Source organism: Lagopus leucura, unplaced genomic scaffold (genome assembly GCF_019238085.1).
Source record: "Lagopus leucura isolate 7727_CA_CO unplaced genomic scaffold, USGS_WTPT01 Super-Scaffold_100159, whole genome shotgun sequence".
Classification (NCBI taxonomy): domain Eukaryota; kingdom Metazoa; phylum Chordata; class Aves; order Galliformes; family Phasianidae; genus Lagopus; species Lagopus leucura.
Window position 1 is genome coordinate 22,254,196 of NW_024962335.1, and position 19,864 is coordinate 22,274,059.

Here is a 19,864-nt window from a genome sequence, read left to right on the forward strand (position 1 = left end):
AGGTGTTCCACTTCTGGGATCATTTTTGCGGCCCTCCTCTGGATGCGCTCCAACAGGTCCCTGTCTGTCCCGTACCGAGGAGTCCACATCTAGATGCAGTGCTCCAGCGCTGTCTCAGCAGCGCAGAGCGAAGAGGCAGGTTAGCACCTCCCAGAGATGTCAGCTATCATCCCCCAGCTCCGTGCCGGAGGGTACCGACCCTCCCGGGCGGAGGGGGCGACCTGAGGCCGGGCCGCGCTGCGGCGCCGCGGGGAGGAGGCAGGTGCGGGGAGAGGCGGCAGAGCCCGCCCGGGAGCTGCCCCCGCGGGGCCGCGGCGCCGCCCCGCACCTGGGCCCGCCCCGCGGAGGGGGGCCGAGCCCAGCCGGTGCTGTGCGGAGCGGCCCGGCGGCGGGAGCATGGCCCGGGGCGGAGGGGGCCCGGCGCCCTGAGCGGCGCCATGCGGGGCCGGCTGCTGGCGCGCCTGCGGCGGCGGCGGCTCTTACGGCTGCTGCTGGCCCTGGGCGCGCTGGCGCTCGGGCTCTGGGCCGCCTACCTGGAGCTGCTGGCGGCGGCGGGACCCGGCGGCGGAGCCGGCCCTGTGCGCAGTAAGTATCGCCCGTCCCGTTCTGTGCCTCGTCTCTCTGCCCGGTGCCGGGGCCGGAGCTGAGGTTTGTGTCGCGAGAGAGGGGCCAGTGTCGGGATTTCGCCTTCTTGCCGTCGGCTCTGTTCGGAGGGCTGTGACGACGCGGGACCCGGCCGGGTTTGCGGAGTCCGATGAGCGGGCTCGAAGCCGGCGCTTTGAGTATCGCCTTAACGGGACGGCGGCGGTATGTCCGTACGTACAGGAGGAGGCAACGCGCGCCCGGGAGATGCGCGCTGCTGGCCTGGTAACGGTGTGCTTGGTGCGAACTTGGAGGAGAACAGCAGGGAGGAGATTGGGTGCGGGCAGATTCCTTTTTTTTCTTTCTTTTTTTCCTTTTCCCTTGGAGTCAGCAACCAGGTTATCAGCTGTAGCTGTGCAGGGTGCTCCAGGGGTATCTGCTCCCACAAAGCCCCTACAGGACCAGACCATCAGCTGGTCCATTTGTTCTCTGTTATCTGTGATCTTAAGGTTAAAACCGTGCTTTTATTCCAGCCGATGGGTCTGATATATCTGTGATGCTGTTTTTATGCATGGTGAAGTTAGTTGGGATGGGGAAGATGAGCCTGTGCCAAGTGGCATCGTCTACGCAATGTAGCCAAGATCCAGGTTGGACATTAGGAAAGAGTCCTTCTTCAAAAGAGTGGTGCTGCTGTGGCACAGGCTGCCCAGGGAGGTGGTGGGATCATCATCCCTGGAGGTGTTCAGTGACTGTGTGGATGTGGCACTGAGGGACGTGGGCAGTGGGCACGGTGGGGTGGGTCTATGGTTGAACCTGATGATCTTTGAGATCTTTTCCAATGTTATTCTATGGTTCTATGATTCCTGCTGCATACTAGCCTGCCAACACACTCCAAAACACTAAACTTGAAGAGGGCTCCTGTGGTGCAGCAAGGGAGAGAGCGAGGTGATAAGGGGAAAGGGCTGGGTGTGTGCAGGCACACAGTGAAGGTGCTTGTACTGGTAGCAATGCAAAGGGAGAGGGAGTAAGAGAAAGGGCTGGGACAGAGGTGAGAATAGCAGGAATGCAAGCAAGGAAGCGCTGTTATGCTCTGGGTTCTTCCCCTCTGCCTTTAGGCAGGAACTACTCTTACATCTTAGAAAATTCATCCTGTTTCAAGACTGAAACTGGAAACAGTGACACAACTGTGGTCCCTACCAACTAAAACAGAAGATGAGGAAAACAACTGTATTATATTCAAGTTTAATAAAAAGTTGCATTCTCTCCCAACCCACCATGGTTGCTGGTGCCACAAGGAGGGAAGGGTGCAGCCTCATCAGGATCCCTGCCGCACCAGAGTGCTGGGTATTGAGGTTGCATTCCCTGGCCTCCTGGGGAGCATCTCGGAAGCTGCCAGCAGAGTGGGGTTGATCCATGACCTTCCCCACCCTTCTTCTCACCCTGTACCTCCAGAAGCCTGCTTTGTTTGAAAAGAAATCTGGAGCTGGAATGAAAAACAACTGGTATTTGTTTTCTTCTGCTTGTTAGAACAAAATAGTGTTTTCTTCTCTTGGGACTGGGTTGGCTGTGTTTGTGACCCTGTGTGGTGGCTCTTTCCAGAGGTCCTGGAGAGCTGGCAGAGGAGGGGGTGATTCTCAGAGCAATTAATGCTTTTTTTTCCTTCATGCGTCCCAGGTGGGAGCCCTCTGTAAGTCACAGCTGGGAACCAACCAAGAGCTGCCATCTCTAATGACCTGATGCAACAGCCTCCCTAGTTATTGCTGATAACAGCCTTTGTATTTTTACTCAATAATTTTTCTAGGTAAAAGGCTATAAGGCTCCTTCCTTGAAGCAGAAAGCTGTAGATTTGTTCCAAGATCTGTAGATCATGGAAGGGAGCTAGGGGAGATCTGTTTTTGTCTATGTCTGTAATTGATCTTCATGCCCCCAGAAAAGCGTTGTAGAACTGCCTATGAAGGAATGGGTATGTGTGTGCAGAGAGGTCCTTGGGCATGGCTGTTCTCCCCAACTTCATGCTGCTCTCCCTCAAGAGGTCAGTGTGGAGTGGGAGAAGTAAATCTGCAATGGCTGCAGACAGTGGAGTTAAATGGTGCTTCAGAGCTGTGACCTTGACTCTCCTCCTTTTTTGTATGTGGAACTCTGCTATGCAACGAGTTAAGCATATTAATCATGGAATCAAAGAATCAAATCACTAAGGTTGGAAAAGACCACTAAGATCACTTAGTCCAACCCCAACTCATCCCCACCATGCCCATTAACCATGTCCCTCAGTGCCACATCCAACATGGTTCTTGAATACCTCCAGGAACAGTGACTCAACCATCTCCCTGGGCAGCCTATGCCCAATACAGCACCACTCCTGAAAGGAAATGTTTCCTAACATCCAACCTGAACATCCCCTGGCACAATTTGAGGCCATTACCTCTTGCCCTGTTGCTGTTCAGGAGAAGAGGCTGACCCCAACTCACCACAAGCTCCTTTTCAGGTCATTGGAGAGAGCAATAAGGTCTCCCCTGAGCCTCCTCTTCTCCAGACTGAATAATCCCAGCTCCTTCTGCTGCTGCCCGTAAGACATATGCTCCAGATCCATCACAGCTTCATTGCCCTTCTTTGGACACATTCCAGGGCCTGAGTGTCTTTCTTGTAATGAAGGACCTAAAACTGAACACAGCACTCAAGGTATGGCCTCTCTAGTGGCCAGTACAGAGGAAAATAAATAACACTGGCTGGGAGAGCATAAAGGACCTCAGAGAATCTACTGTAATAATTGGTACTTAGTGGTCATGGTCATTGCATCACTGTGCAGGGAGAATCTCTGGCTGTGGGATTCCTGGGGACAGATGGGAAGGACTGGGTGAACATGTGGGCCCTCAGGAATGGCACCTTCCTCTGAAGGTAATACTGAAATGAGCAGCCAGTCTGGTTAAAAAGAAAGTAATACCTTCAAGTGTGGCTGCATCAAGATATCCCTAAATATGAGAATATGGAGGAAAGCTTTACAGGCAGGGCTGTTGTCTCCTGGGCAGGAGAGTGCTCCTGTTGTTACTGGGAGGCGTGCTTGTTTCTTTTATTTTTCTTTCTTTTTTTTTTTGTTAATTGAGCATATTTGGCTGTCCTGCTGCTCAGTAGGTATTTATAGGAATCTTAAATAAACATGTTTTCAGCTGAGGGAGGAAAACCAAGCACGCTGATGCGAGCAGAAGATGGGGCACAACTCTCTTCCCATTGGATGTGGCTTCTTGTCATCTGACACAAGTTGTAGCAGGCAGGACGCTGCCTCCCTGCCAAGGAACCTGGGCACTGGCAGCTTGCGCTGGCTGCCTTGCGGCAGGCTCTGAGCAGAAGTGCTTTTCCCATCTCTGCTGGTTGCCACACAGCAAGCTTCGCCCCACCAGTGAGTGCTGAAGGCAAGGATCTTCTTTTTAGAATCACAGAATCATTAGGGATAGAAAGGACCCTTAAAGGTCATCTGGTCCAACTCTCCTGCTATGAACACAGCTCGATCAGGTTGCTCAGAGCCCCTCCATCCTGGCTTTGAATTCCCCATAGACATGGCATCCACCAAGGACTGGATGAGTGAGTGAAGAGTAGGGAAGGGAGGAAGCAACAGTGAAGCACAGAGCAGCGGGGCTGGAGTCCGAGACCTGTGTTCTGCAGTGCTGTTGGCTTGGCAGCACAGTCAGGACAGTGAGCGAGGGCAGGGAGAGGTCTTCCTGAGAGAAAACCATGCTCAGTGTGGATAAGTGAATCCCTCTGTGCAGAATCCCTCTTTGCTTTAAAACTTTGTATCAACATCATAAAAGTGAATCAGTGAACAAGCTTAAAGACAAGGTCAGTCCCAGCTGTTGCTCTGCTGTCTTGTTTTTGCTTCTGTGAAGGCTGTGCTGTTTTGTGAGGCCATAAGTCACTTGCACTGATTTCCTGTATCGCAGGTGAGTGATGCTGAGCCAGGTTAGAGCAGGGTGTGCAGGATTAGATGAAATTGCTGGGAGGTGCTGCTTGTAGAAGTAAGAGAGTAAGGGGCCCTGCTTTAACCTGCTCCTCCTGGCTGCTCCAACCCACCCCTGCTCCTCCGTATTTCTGCGTTGTGTGTAAGCAATGCTGGGACTACATTGTCTTCCCATTTGGGTTTGTGACAGTCTCATTTCTTGGGTCCTGGGCTGTTGCTCTAATTCAGCAGCATGCAGTTCCAGTGTCTGAAGCAGGAAATAGGAGGGACTCAGGAGAATCAAGGGAGATGTGCTTGTAAATTCACATATGACAAAACTTCCCATCCCCAGTATGTGTGCCTTTAATGTTTCCACCCCTAGAAAATTGGCTCCAGGTTATTACAGAGCAGCGTGAACTGCATAAAACCTATCCTGAGTCCTGGCAGGTACATGTCTGTGTGCTAGGAGGCAGCTGTGAAATACTGAAGTTGCTCAATGTAATTCATCCACTTCTATAACCTCATTGCACCTATGCATAAGGCTGTGCATGCTCAGATGTTCAGCTTTGTTCACGTGCACACTGTCTGGCTTTTGAAATTGCTCACACTCACACTTACTTGCCCGTGCATGCTCAGTATCACTCTTTTGCATAGCTAATTGCACCGAAGGCTGCTGAGTGCCCACAATGAGAGGTTCAAGCATGTGGTGCTCCACGGGTGGCCAAACCTTTACTGTTTCCCTTTAGTGGGAAAGTCAAGCTAGATACCTGCTCCTATGTTCTGTGCTGGTGAGACCTCACTGGAGTACTGCATCCAGATGTGGAGTCCTCAGTAAAGGAGAGATGTGGGTCTATTGGAGCACATCCAGAAGAGGGCCACAAAAATGATCCAAGGGATGGAGCACCACCCTTACCGAGACAGGCTGAGGGCTGGGGCCGTTCGTCTGGCACCTCTGAAGACAGAAACGAGACACTGGTTAGCAGTGACCTGTGCCAACACCGTTTCTCGAGGCACACCATGATTTGGGAGAAGGCAAGCACTGTGGGCAGGATGGGTTTTTGACTTGGAGGCAATCGATTCCTTCCCATGCACATACAGCAAGCAGCTTGTGAATCTGGCTTTTTCCACTTCTTGACGCGAAGTCAGGTCGGGATCTGACTTGTATGTAACCTCTTTCTGGAGCGGCGCCCAACGCCTGGCTCCCTGCATGCTGCATGAGAGCTGTGAGTGTTTGCTCTCTTGGAACCTGGCCCACCATCTGCAAGCGATTTGGGGACTTTCTGGGGCCAGGCAAAGACTGTATTATTATTAGAAAGAACCTCTTGCACCACCCCTCTGACTACATACGTTACCTGTGACAGGTTTGTGTAAAGGTGTGCCAGCACAATGCGTACTCTCACACCACACCTTCCTGTCCTGTTGAATCAGGCTGCGAGGATTACTCATATACTGGGGAGCTGTGCCTTCCTCTGTGCCTGCTCCACAGTGCGCTTGGCAGAGGAACGCTATTGTCTTCTGGAGGTGCATCTCTGCGGATGGCTGGCATTGAGCTGTCAGCACAAAGGCTTTGTCTTGTGCCTCTCACCTGCAGGTTCAGGCAGATGTGGAGGCAGAGTGGCACCGGGAGAGGTGATATCTTTCATCTCCTGGTATGGAATTACCATTGTCTGCAATGCTGTGAAAAGCAGGATGTCTTCCTGTATGCTCTACTGTAGGTCATGGCAATAGGAATTGTGGGATGATAGACTTTTTCTCCTGTGTTTAGAGTGATTGCCTTAAGAATAGATGGAATTTGTGTACTTGATGTTTTGATGTTTCCCTGTTCTGTTTTTTCTTGCTGTGCACTGATATTCCTTTTTTCAGACACTTCCCAATGTAACAGCTTTTTTTTTTTTTCCCTAAGCCTGCAGTAGTAGTTGAGAAGGGCTTTCCAGAAAAGGAAATAAGCTATTATATTTAATGTGGTGGGAGATCTAAGAAAGACACACATAATGCCTTGGGTGGGAACAGGTGTGAACTTGGTCCTTAGATACTTCTACTTTTTATGATCTGAGACATTTGTAGTCTGCGTGTTTAATCAGCCAAGCCAAAATACACCTCCAGCTTTGGGTCTTTGCAGTCTGAGCTCATCTCTTGTTCAGTCTTCCAAACTCATTTCTGAATGATTTCTGGAAGCTTAAAAGAAGAAGGGGGGAAAAAAAAAAAAACAAACACCAAAAAACCCCCAACAACCCAATGCATAGCATCCAAAGCAGAAGAATAAAAGAAACCAGGTCTACCTCTACTGACTTTGGCCAGGTTTTGACCAGAGCTCTTCTGCATCTCTACCCAAGAAACTCCCCCATGCCATTTTAGCACAAGGCTTTGGTATTTCTGGGCTGGGGAGAGCCCTCTGCACTTGGAAGTGTTTAAGGTTATGTAGGGGAACATTGCTGTCAATCAGCCCTCTCCAAAGACATCACAGGGATTCATGTTGGCATGAGAAATTATTTATATTAGCCACAGTGAGCAACCAGATTCAGTTAGTTGCTGAGGTGTGGATCACTTCAGATGATACAAAGATTGCCAGGTGAACCTGTGAGTCTCCCTGAAGCATCAGTGCTACTCTCATAAGTTCACTAATTCTGGTTTTATTTCCTCAGACTTGGTTATTTTGGTGTGATATGACTGTCCCATTTGAGACATTTATTTTGAAGAAAAAGGACTGGATGTGGCTTCTTCTCCTTTCTTTTTAGAATCTGGAGAAGCTGTCATCCATTACTCTATATTGTACATTTATAATGGCAAAAATATTACATCTTGTGCTATTCTTGCTTCTCTGTGTCACTGTTTTCCATAGCAGATGCGAATTGTGTCCCAGACCTTTGCATCATACATGGGTTGGTTTTGTGCTGCCTGGTTTCCATCTCATCTACAAGTCCCCAGTGACCTTGATTTCAGACAGACTAAATATTCCTGGGTTTTGTTTCCAATCGAGCAAAATATGAGCAGTTGACAGCCAGCACGACTCAGTAATGTAAAAACACTAAATACAGACCAGAGGCTTAACTACAAGGTTTTCCGTAACAGGCATCTTGTGTATTTTTAACTTTCTTTTCCACTGGCCCACTGGATTGTAGGTATCAGGAATTAGAAGGTTTCGATGGAAGGCTGTTTTTCACTGGAATTTTGTAAATTCATGCATGTTGAACAGCAGTTCCTTGTCAGGTACTGTTACATCTCTTTTACCAGTAAAAAACTCTTGATCTGTATCATCTCCTGTTAGGCTGCAGAGTTGCCTGGTAAAGCTCTCTTGATGGGAGAATAATCTACATCCACAGTATGTGTATTTTTTCCTGCCATTTTAAATAAATATGCTTCTGCCTTGCTTCAAGGGGCCACTTATTTCCATGTCATTAGTGTGGGCTGTTTGACTTGGCCCGTGTACGTGGTGCTGGCAGCTCCGGCAGCTTCCTCAGCGCTGCTGTTTGTTTGAACCTAGTTAAGCTGTCTCCAGCCCTTCTCGTAAATGCTTCACTTCCTAAATTAGTTTTATTTACATTATTTAATGTTGCTATCTGTAAAATTGTGGTAGTCATGTCTGGTTGCTATTAACCCCATCTAGGCCATAGAACAAAACTTACTGAGGGCTGAGAATATCCTGCCCAGACTGCCATGTACTAATAGGCTCCCTGACCTGCTGCAGCAACTCACTGCCAGCATCAGTGCTAGCTGCTGCAGCCTGTGGTTTGCTGTGAGCAGGCCAGCTGAGAGGTTTTAATTTGTTTTCAGTCAAGACAGACCATCGTATAATGTGCTGCTGTATCTCTGTTTCCTGTGTTAGCAAGTGCCTGCAATCACTGTATCTCCCTTAGGCTTTCAGTCAGTCTGCAGAGTGGGTTTGTACTGCAACAGCAACCAGTGTGTTGACTGTGGATTGCAGAATTAGTGTTTATTCTCAAAATACTGAGTATTATTCATTTAGCTTTCGTTTAGTTTTTTAGTTGAAAGTCCAGCCCTGTGTCTATAGGATGTTTTAGCTCAGCAGGCCTGATTGGAGCCAGGAGTTGGACTCAGTGACCCTTATATTCTAGGGATATTCTATGAATAGGACACTATTTCAAGCATTTATAATTTTTCCTCTCAATTTTTATTTTTTTTCTTTTTACCATGTAGGTTATTTAGATTCTCTTGCTTCAGCCTGGCAGATTGGACTTTTACAGAGCCTTGGGTGATGCCTCTCTAGGATTGTCCCCCTACAGTAAATATCCCTATGGATTTGAGTTCATCCAGGTCCTAGGAAAGAGCTAGGCCAAACACAAAAGGCAAAACAAGAGAAAGGGCCAAACACAGCCCTAATGGCAGCTTGTGGTAAGAGGTTTTGCCCTGTTCACCTGTTTTCCAGGTGCTCTGCAAGCACCTCAAGCATCAGAAATTCTTTGATATTGGCCACGATTCTCCTTTCCCTTCACAAACAAAATTCTCTTTATAAAGGTGTTTAATTTTTCATGGCCTACACAAGCACATGGGCTGGGGAAATTTGCTCTGTTGCCTCTTTCTGTGCTGCCATGGCTCCTTGTCTGTTGACTCTCAGGGCAGTTCTCGGTCCTGCTCTTTCACATCCACTTCCTTGGGGAAGGAAAAGCTTTTTCAGTGTACAAGGTGAAGGACATCTGCATTGCTCTGTACTAAGCTATGCTGGGAACTTTTTTATCCTCTGATAGACATATTCTATTTCTGTCTCTGTTGTTTTGGTCTCCTGCCTCTTCAGGGAATGAGCTGTGCTTTGTGACACCAGGGTTTGACAAGCTGTAACCTTGGTAGTGGGTGTTCTCTTCCCCATGCAGTTAATAGCTGCAGCCCTTCATGTGTGTTTACTTGTCTGTCAGTCACCTGCTGCAATGGTGGAGCTGTGGCGGCCATCACTCAACCTGAATTTCGTATAGTTTTGCTGCTCATGGCTTTCCAAATATGTTTCTCTGTAGCTGGCATGATGCTGCTCACCTGTGCTGCTGTTCACTTCCTTTTTTGTGTAGCTCTGTTTTAATTAGGTATCACGCATAGAGACGCTGAGGAGGGGAAAGAAATGTTTCAGTGTCTTGCAGCTCTTGCAAAAGTAGAGGAAGAAAGAAATCTGAAAGATGAGTAAAGCAGGAAAGAAGCAGCAGTGTTTGGGAATGTAGGCCAAGGGAATTATTTGAGAAAGAGAAAGCCAGAAATGGAGCATGGTGAGGTGAGTGTTGAAGCAGAGTGGTCAGAAAATGCTGGTGGCCACCCAAAAGCAGTGGGTGACAAAGAGCTGAAGTCTGAATTAGAAGTAAATGCTTTAGATTTCAGTGGAGCAGAGGCTGGGACCGGTGGTGTTGGGTGCAGAGATCAAAGGGAGAGGAGATGAAGGAAGAGGTTGGAGGGTACAGGGTAAACTGCTGACTCTGAGTTTTAAAAAGGAAAACGCAGGAGTGATAATTACAGAAGCTGCTAGCAACTGGTTGTAAGCAACTCTACCTAGGTGGCTAAGAGCATGCTTGCTGTCACAGGGGTTTTTGATGCCTTGAAAATTGGTACCATGGTGGCTTTTTACTGCAGTAGTGCCTGCCAAGACATCTGGTTTCCCTGTACCTAGCGTGGTGCTCTGTGCTGCACTGCTCTGCATCACTTGCAGCGCGTGGTTACCTGCTTCATCCTCACAAATGCTCATAACTCTGTAAATATGTGTAACACATGGGATCCTGTCATGGTCTTGGGATTTTTAGCCCTCCGGGCAGCAGACAAGCTCCAGCAACAGGTCTCTGGGGAGCTGTGACGTGGCCTTGCTCCGTCCCCCACCCACCATGGGTTTATATTTAGCTGGAAGCATGCGGGCCATTTGAAGACAGAATCTCCAGCCCTCACCTCAGTGCTGCCCAGCTTTCCGCAGCTCTCCAGCTGCCTGGGTGGAGAGCTGGAGGCTAAAATTAGCAGGGAGCTTTGCTCTTGCCAAATGCCGCGTCTGACCCAGCCAGGCCTGGCAAGGGGGAGATGAGTGCAGCCCTGAATCGCTCCACACAGAGCGGCAGGCCTGCTGCTGGCCTGCTGCCACATCTGGTGCCTCAGGGTGCCACTGAGGGGGGGGGAGGGCTGGAGCGGCTGGGAGGAAATCCTTATTCCCAGAGCTCTGCTTCCTTCTCTGCCTCTCTTTGAATATGTAAACAGGCTGGGAGGCCAGCTTCTGCTCCTGGATAACTCTCTGCTCGGGGAGAGGTTTTCTGGGCAGATGTGGGGTTTGGCTGCTGTCATAAAACTATTTCAGTGCTCCCACCCTGCCAGAACAAGCTGCTGAGGAATTTGCTGCCCTCAGTAGCGCCCACCGTAAATGAGCACTTGTCTTTTTATGGCTGAGAGGGGTGTGGTGTGGTGGTTACAGATCCAGTTTGGGGGAATGGGGTGCTGCTGACTAGCTGAAGCTCCAGGACAAGGCCCTTCAGTGGCCTGTACCCCTGTGATACTAATGACAACAGTTACTTAGCCTTTTGAAACACTTGATCTCTGTGAAGAGAGAGCATTAATTGGGCTCCCACTGACTCCAGTTCAAGGGGAAAGCACATTCACGGGATCACAGAATCAATAAAATTGGAAGACCGCTGAGACCATCTAGTCCAACCATCAATCCATCGCCACCATACCACTAAGTCACATCACCCAGTGTGACATCTGCCCTTTTCTTGAAAACCTCCAGGGATGGTGACTCCACCTGGGCAGCCTGTTCCACTGCTTCACTACTCTTTCTGAGAAGAAATTTTTCCTAATATCCAGCTCGAACCACCCCTGGAACAACTTAAAGCCATTACCTCTCATCCTACCACTGTTACTTGGGAGAAGAGGCCAATCCACACCTTGCTACAATCTCCATTCAGATATTGTAATGACTACATTGTTTCATACTGACCACTATGCTGGACCCAGCCAGACCTGCTGGTATCCTGCTGGCGTGGATGCCTCAGGCATACCTCACTTCAAAGGTTCTCACCTTTGACATTTCCCGTTCATTGCCCTTGCTTGAATTGCACAGCCCTGGAGCAAGAAATGGGTGGAAAGATGCAGCGGAGATGGGAACTTGATCCCTAAGCGCATAGTGGAGCAAGGTGAACATCCCAGTCAGCCAAAATAAAACCCAAAATAAATGTAATCGAGGTTTGTATTGAGATTTTTTTTTTTTTTCCCAGCAACGTGTTGGGTGCCAGGATGCAAGTGCTTGAAGTAGACTCATGCTGGACATGTGGGGTCTGATTGACATGCCCTGTGAAAGTCCTGTCTGCAAGGAGCTCTGTTTCCAGAGCACCTCAATGGCAGGCAGGCACTGCTCATGGAGAAAGTTAGGCCAATGGCAGAAAGAAATAAAAATCTATGATGCCATGTTCATAGTCTGTCTGGTGATGTTTCTGTTGAAAGGCAAATGAAATTCTCCTTTTACCCCTTTTCCTACAAACAACAGAGAAATGAGCAGATGGAATGGCTGCACCTCATGTGTCAACCAGCCAATGTGCCAACTGGCCTCTCCAGTTGTGTCTGGAGATTTTACAGTGGGTGTGCCAGCCGTCTGCTAGGTCTGTGCTGCATTGGTTGCAGGGAAGGGAAGAGCCCTGGAGGCTGGAGGGATGTGGTGCTGGCACTGTCCATCTGTGCACCTGCATCAGGTCTAGGTGCTTGCCTCCTGTGACCACCATGGTATGTGTCTCATTTCAGCAAAGCAAGGGAAGCAAAACTGTCCTGTGGGTCCCTGGCTTCCCTTTTTTCCTGCCAAAGGTGGAATGAGGAGTCCATGAAGGCCACTGAGGTATTTTTAGCATGGGTAAGAAAGGTGAAACATATGGGCTGAGGCAGCTGCAAAATGAATTGCACACTCTGTCAAGTCCAGCTCAGGTGGATGTTTTTGCTGGTAAGGATTTGCCCCAAACCCAACAGAGTGAAGTATTACTTAGAGACTTAGCTTGGAGGATGAGGGAAAAGGAGGCTCCATCTTCTCCTTCTCACACCAATTTGGCAAATGCTCTGGTACAGGACTGCTTTCCCATTTTCACACCTTTCTGCTCTTGCTCTTGCAGGCAGTGTGTGTAGTGGTGGTTTTGTCCTGGATTGCACAGGTTTGTGCTGTGAGTGCATTTGTACAGTGGGAGGTGCATAGGCTACAATTCTCCTTTCATACTTCTTGGATTTTATTTGCTGTGTTTGTTATGGGTGCTTGGGACTTGTCAGCTTCCTGTAAGGCCAAAGTAAAAATGCTTTGCTTTGCATTCCTCTGTAATTTTTGTTCTTTTAAATACATGTGTTAGTACTGTCTAGATCTGTAGCTTTGTAAAGAAATGTCTGTAACTACACTCTGCAGATGTGCACACTCAGATTCTAAAGGCATCTCCATGTGCTTCTCTTGTTTGCTGAGCACACCTAATCAAGCCCTGTTCGCTCTGGGCTAAGAAGTAGAACTTCCTGGCAGAAGAACTGCAGCCCCTGTACTTCACTTGTCCTCTTCTCTTTGGCCCAGAAATTGAATGCCAGACAGTTGGGTTAGAGCTAGGATAATTTTACATGCATTTGGTTGACCCAGGGTGGCCTGCATGGATGAACCCCTGGTTGCAACTCTTCCCTCTTGAGCTTGAGGTGGCCATGGTGCAATGGGTAGGTGAGGTGAGTTGGGGGTTCTAGCAGCCCAGTAGTGTGCTACTAAACTACCCTTAAGCTTCCTGCAGTACTTCATGCATTGCTTTGTAGGCCAGAGGCAAGTCTTCCACGCTAGCTTTTCTGTGTGTCTGTTCTGCATAATGTATTCATCTGCTGCAGTGGTTTCGTTTGTATAGAGCCAAGGTGTGAGGCTATTAATTTACACTCTACTCTGATGTTTTTACACCAGGGTTGACATTAAAGTTCATCTTAAGATTTATAAGATCACAGATGTTGATGCTTTGTTAAAACTGAATGATGCAGGCTGTGTTCTGCCCCTGGAGGCAATGAGATGAGCAAGTGATTCCAGTCACTGTCAATGAGCTTTCCCTCTGGTGTTGGTCCCTTGTCAGCACTGGGTTTCTCTTGATTTCCCTGTCACCCAGAGATCCTCTCTGTGTAGGACATGTATGCATCAAAAGCACCAGAATTAAGAGACTTCAGTGAGTAATATTTCTCTGATAGGTGCTGCTGTCTTCCTGCCCAGACAAAGTTGGCAGTGCCCAGGTAACCCCAGCATACAGCAATACTTGCAACATGGGATTGCTGCTATACACTGCCTCACCTCCTACCATCCCCATCTGCATGGGTATGGATGCACACTTGCAAGCCATGCACTGCTCTGCTTCACCCTGCCACATGTCTCTCCTCTGGCCAAGGGGCTCCACGTATCCCTTCCATCCACAGCTGCATGCTCCCCTGTGCTCTCAGGGTGTGCAGATGTACCCCCATATGCTCACTTTCTGCATGAATACCCATCTACCTCAGCATGCACATGCCTGCAAGTTGCTGACCTCACCTAGTACTGCTCTTGCAGTGTTCCCCTTCATGCTTGCATGACCTTGAAAGCCTTTCTCTCTGCTGCCAAGCTCCCCCCTGCATAACATGCTCTGTGTTACATTCTTTTTCCCCTTCTTGCCTTCTTAGGGGTTCGGAGCAGTGGTTGTGAAGGCGGTAGTTCAGATCTCACATAAATAAGACATGCTGTGGCCACGGCTCTTACAATTTTCCTTTCTAGGGTTGCAACTATGTTTCCATTTCAAGTTCTGAGCCCATCCCATGCCAACTGCTCACTGGGTTGGTCCATACAGCACAGCAGAGAATGTCAGCATCCTCAGCATTGCACTGCCTCTATACCCTGATCCTGAGCAGCCATCTTTACTTTTCACACCTGCCTGCCTCCTCCTCTGCACAGGCCATCCTCTTGTCCTTCCCTTCCTCGCTGTGCGCAACATATCCTGATGACGTAGCTGCGCACATGCCTGTTTCAGTTGCAATGAGCTCCTGGGCTGGAGCAGCAGAGCTGCAAGAGGTAGCATCTTTCTCCCAGAGGAGAGCATAGTGGGACGCAGACAACATCATACAGAGCCACTGCCAATTTCTGTGTGCCTCCCGCACTCTGTGCAGCTTGTACAGCTTTCACTCAGCTTTTCTTCATCTGGGCTGGTGGCAGTTCTTGCTTTTCCCATCTCAGGGCTTTCTGCACTGAACTATCATCCCAGCTCCTGATAAGAAAGCAGCTGAGCCTGTAACGTGTACACCTCTTCAGACTTAGGACTGTAGCCCGAGATACATGTATATTTAGAGATTGTAGTTTATCAGGAAGTGTACCCGTATTCGCTTCAGCATCCTGTTCCTCAGTTGCTTAACAAAGGCTTTCTTAATCTCCCTTTGCTTAATCAGAATTATAAGATCTTCCCATTCCTCTCCTTGGGTGTTTCTGTAGTTTTCCAGTGCTGGCAGGTACACAAGTACCTGAAGGTGCTGGGCACCTTCCTAAAGGAAACACAAAGAAGCCATTATGCAGAGTTCTTAAGCTTAAGGGTTGTCACTTGTAGGTGAAAAAAATATGTATTTTAACAAGTCTAAAATTCTGAGAAACATTCTTGAACTTTGAGAATCTTGTTTGTGTTCCTACAGCCAAGGTAACAAGCGTCATTACTAGCTGTCAGTCACTTCTTAGTGCTTAACAGGGCAGGGCAGCATGCAAACTGCCTGTAGGGATCCGAAGATTTCAGCCTTGTAGCACATTCTCGTATTTTTCTGTAAAAACATCATAACTGGATTGTGTCTGTCTATCTCACTGCTACACACAAGAGGGCCAGGTTAGCCATCTGAGGGAAGAGGGTCTCCTTGAAAGCCCGCATGCTCCATAATGTTTGCCAGATTTCCTGTCCTGGCACAGCCCTTTAGTGCCACTCTCAATAGCTCTCCATCAGGAAGGCTTTGACTAAAGGGTATGTACGGGGAACTGGTGTCAATCATTGTGTGTTGCCTCTGCTCACTGGGAAAGGCTGCTCTGGTTTCCAATAGTGGGTGCTGCAGGGCAAGTTTCTGCTGTGTCCCAGCTCCGGCACATGAATCTACTCTGCCTCACCCTGAGAAATTTAGCTTAAGAATCCAGGATAAAAAGAAGCAAGGATGCTCATTAATCAAATACATAATGTCAGGCCCGCCCTGCCACTCAATGTGGCATCCCAGACAGGAGTCAGATGAAGCTGATAGGTTATGGCCAAGGGAACCGATAATTAAGTGGGTGATGCTGGCTAAGCACAGGTGGCCATGAGATGTGGAGGTGGGAAAACCCAGACAGGTGCAGGATGAGGGGCTGCTGTGTCTCTGGAGAGCTGCCTAGGTCTCCTAATGACCCATAAGTGTGAGAAAATAATGGCCCCTGTTTTTACAAGACTACTGTCACCTGCTTTTATCCAGTCCCTAATTCAATTCTGCCATTGTTCCCACCCAACGCATCCTGGATGGAGCTGGCTTCCAGGCCAGCTCAACAGGAGCAGAGCTACTCCTGTCAAAAATAGCAAAAGTGGACAATACTGCAATGTAGGATGCCTCCTTTTGGCCGTACACAAATAATAGCTTTCAACGGCCTACTCATTCCACTCAGCAGGTGTTGAGTCTATCAGGTGGTCTGGACTGCTTTGTTTTGGAATCAGCCATGCAGCCATATACCTGGCCTGAGCAAATCATTTCCTGAGCCAGAATGCTGCTGGTCAAAGGTCTGCAGGGTCTCAGCAACAATCCAAAGCACTTTGCCTGGGAAACAACCAGTAAGGAACTGGTAGTCAAGAAAAACTTGGTACAGCCTAAATTGATTAGTGCTAAAACAGCAGAAAGTGTGATTATATCTGGATGAAGAACCAGCAAAAATGATATATGTGCATTTCCAGGCACCTGTGTATATCCTTCTGCAAAACAGCATAAGCCAAATAGTTTTCTCCTGGGGAATGGTAGCAAAAATCCTGTTGAGCTCAATTGGATCAAGACGTAACTTGATGTGGCTGATTCTTCCATGCCTTGTGTGAAGGGGAAGGGGCTGTTAAAGCAAAGTGGAGCCCTTTCCTTCCTTCAGCATACACTTGGCTGCTGCTAGCATATTCCAAGAAAGCAGCTATAGTAATGTGTACATGATGCAGGAGTATTTCAGTGCTGAATTTGTATTCAGGTGCTTTTCTGATGGTGTTGGAGTTTCATGATGTGGGTAGAAAAAGACACAAGTGATACAGATCTCAAACAAGTGAAATTGCTGGCAGTTAGTGGGGAAGGCACTGAGGAGAAGGCTGCTATGTTTGAACAGTGTCATAGAATCATAGAAATCATAGAATAGCTTGGGTTGGAAGGGACCTCAAGGATCATCACGTTCCAACCCTCCTGCCGCAGGAAGAGTAGCCAACCACTAGATCAAGCATCAGATCAGATTGCCCAGGGCCTCATCTAACCTGGCCTTAAACACCTGGCCTTATCCACAGCCTCTCTGGCCAACCTGATCCAGCACATCACCACTTTCTCAGCAAAAAACTTCCCCTTGACATCTATTCTAAATCTTCCCTCCTTTAGTTTAAAACCATTCCCCTTTGTCATATCACTATCTACCCTCATAGAAAGTTGATTTCCCTCATGTTTATAAACTCTCTTTAAATACTGGAAGGCTGCAATGAGGTTTCTCCCCCAGCCCATCTCCTTCAGCCTGTCTTCATGTGAGAGGTGCTTCAGCCCTTTGATCGTAACTGTGGCCCTCCTTTGGGCTCTCTCAAAAGCTCCACATCTTTCATGTGTTGGAGGCCCCGGACTTGCCTCCTGGAAGGACTGTGTTCCCTTGCAAAAGGGAAGCCTGTGTTGAATGGCATACACCCAGAGCATACACTAGAATTAGGTATACAGATAAGTATCCAAGAAAGCAATCACAGAAGCAGTCAGGCTTAGTAAGTAATGGAAGAGACTAGGACAGGGGCAGCTGGATTTGGATTGTCAGAGACAGCAGGTCAACTCCATCCCCGAGGTGGATGAACTAATCCCTGGCACCCTTTTGTGATGGGAAGCTGATGAGGGAACTGTCTGCAAGAATGTTTGTACAAGTGTATTTCCTATACGAGTGGCCAAATGTCATTGGTTGCTTCCAAGAACCTCATGTCATTTCCAAACGTTTAGCAGGCTCTTACCTCAGCCAGACACAAGGACATGGCAGCAGCTGAACAGCCCACACTGTTGTTAAGCCGGGCTAAAAAGTCATGATTTCCCCTGAGTTGATACCGGCTGCAGACATGGCTCTTGGCATTAGACAAGTCAGTCTCGTCCCTAAGCTTTCATTCAGGAAGGGAGTGTAAGATACTGTGCTAGGGTTCTGGCTGCAGCAAACTCCCTGCTTGGCCTGGTTGAACCTGCTGCACTTTGGGCACCTGGGTTTGAAATCATAGAATCATAGAGTGGCTTAGATCAGAAGGGACCTTAAAGGTCACCTAGTTCCAACGCCCCTGCCATGAGCAGGGTTGCCCACTGCTAGATGATCAGGCTGTCCAGGAAAGCCAGGCCCCAGCACTTGTATTTTGACCAGAGCTGCTCCCACAGTCGCTTGCTGCTCAGTCCCCATAGGAGCACTGAGAAGATCTAAATATTACAAGGCCTAAAATCTGCTCTCAAAACTCAGGGGAATTGCTACGGATTGACCATGGCATTTCTGAGGTTACAATCAGGCTGTGAGGCACTAATTAAACTCAGACCAAAGTTGTCTGAGGAGGCAGTGGTAACAGTAGACAGCATTTTCTTGGATTTGAAAAATATGAGAAAATATCTCAAAAATTGTTTTGTAGGGGGAACAAAGGAGCAGATGAGTGACCCCAGAATTGTTCGCTATACTGCATGGTAAAAATTGGCTGAGCAACAAAGCTGCCTGCCTCATTTGCTGCAGCTGGTGGAAGCATCAGTCGGTGAGGGCCCAGGGCTGGATCTAAGCCCACTGAAGCCAGCTAAAGGGCTCCCATTGAGCTGAAGTCAACATGAGCCAGAGCAGATTTGTTTGATGAATGAGAGAGAGCTGGGAAAGGAGCAGCTGAGCCAAACACAACTCCATGGGGTGTAGTGCACCTAGCTCAGTGTGCCTCAGCATGTAGAGCATCGTGAAGTCTGAGAAGGTCCAGAGGGCAGGAACGATAAAGGTGGTTGAGTCAGAAAAGGTTTACATGTGACAGGAGAATATAAGGTTTTAAAGTTCTTTCTGCAATGAGAAGAGTGAAAGCTGGTCCTACAGCAGAATTCAAAGTGGCTTCAAAAGTGAAATCAGTCTCTTGGTTTCCTTCTGCTCCTTAGCATAAGGGCGTTGCTCCCTTAAATTAAAAAACATTATGTATAAAATAACACCTATCATGTATGTGCAGGATAATTTCAGTATTGTTAATTGAGTGCTGCAGGATCCTATGATGCAAATGGCGTGGATGGATTTTTTTTTAAGGGTTGGATAATTTTATGACTAATAATAACACTTGCAATTACACATGGTAAGAGAAGTTTAATCTGAATTTGTGCTGCAGGGCATAAGCTGACTGTTTGCATAGGTCATGTGGATGTTTTTTTTTTCTCTTCCGTAAAGTAATACAGCTAAAGGTACTTTTGAAGGTTGTTTTCCTTCTGCCTTTTAAACATTAGATGTTGGCCACCAGTCAAAGTGAGATTATCTGATGGGATGAACCAGCGGGCTGATCTGATCTGCTAATTACTAAATTCCTATGCAGGGCTTTTATTTCATGCACAGGGAGGTACTGTGCACACACTGCGCCTTTTCAGACAGGAGTTTTTGTAACACAGAGTTAAAGAACTAGCTCTGGTCTCTAATTGAAACCAGCAAAGTTCAGTAAGTTTGGAGCACATCTGCGTGCTGAGTAGCCCTAGGCGGGCCTCTGTGGTTTTTCTTCTATGCACAGTAACTGTAGTTCTGGCAGAAGCTCTTTGAGTTGAGTGAAGAAATGGCAATAAATAACCTAACGTATTTATTTCACTTTCTGTGTGTGTTCGTGGAACTTCCAGGAGCAGATCAAACTCTCCTCAAATGTATTTGATGTTGTTTAGCAACAGTTCATTACATGGGCATTGTTTTTTTTTCCCTTCTGGTTTGGTTAAGGCTAGCCCTTTGATGATCCAGCCCCGTTGCCAGTTCTCATAAGAAGTGAATTAAAAATTGGCCCTCTCTGACTAAACAAAAGCATAGGTTGAAAATATGTTGGGTTTTTTCTTCTAGGGTGGTTCAATCGCCCAGAAAACTGGGAATAAGCTACTCTAATTGCTGGGAAGATGAGTGGTAAAGAGAATCTTTTTAACGTAACTCTCTGTGGCAATTTGGTTTTGCTCTGTTCCTTCTGTCCTATAGATGCACAATGCCATACAAATTGTAGGCAGCTG

At 47.9% G+C, this 19,864-nt stretch overlaps 1 protein-coding gene across 1 annotated transcript in view; it reads left to right on the forward strand.

Moving 5' to 3' along the window:
• The first annotated feature begins 437 nt into the window (after nt 1-437).
• Nucleotides 438-19,864, forward strand: part of B4GALNT3 (beta-1,4-N-acetyl-galactosaminyltransferase 3) — a 60,198-nt gene continuing 40,771 nt past the window's right edge. The window contains exon 1 of the mRNA XM_042889969.1: nt 438-585. Within this exon, the coding sequence (XP_042745903.1) occupies nt 438-585 (148 nt within the window). The remainder of the gene's footprint in view (nt 586-19,864) is intronic.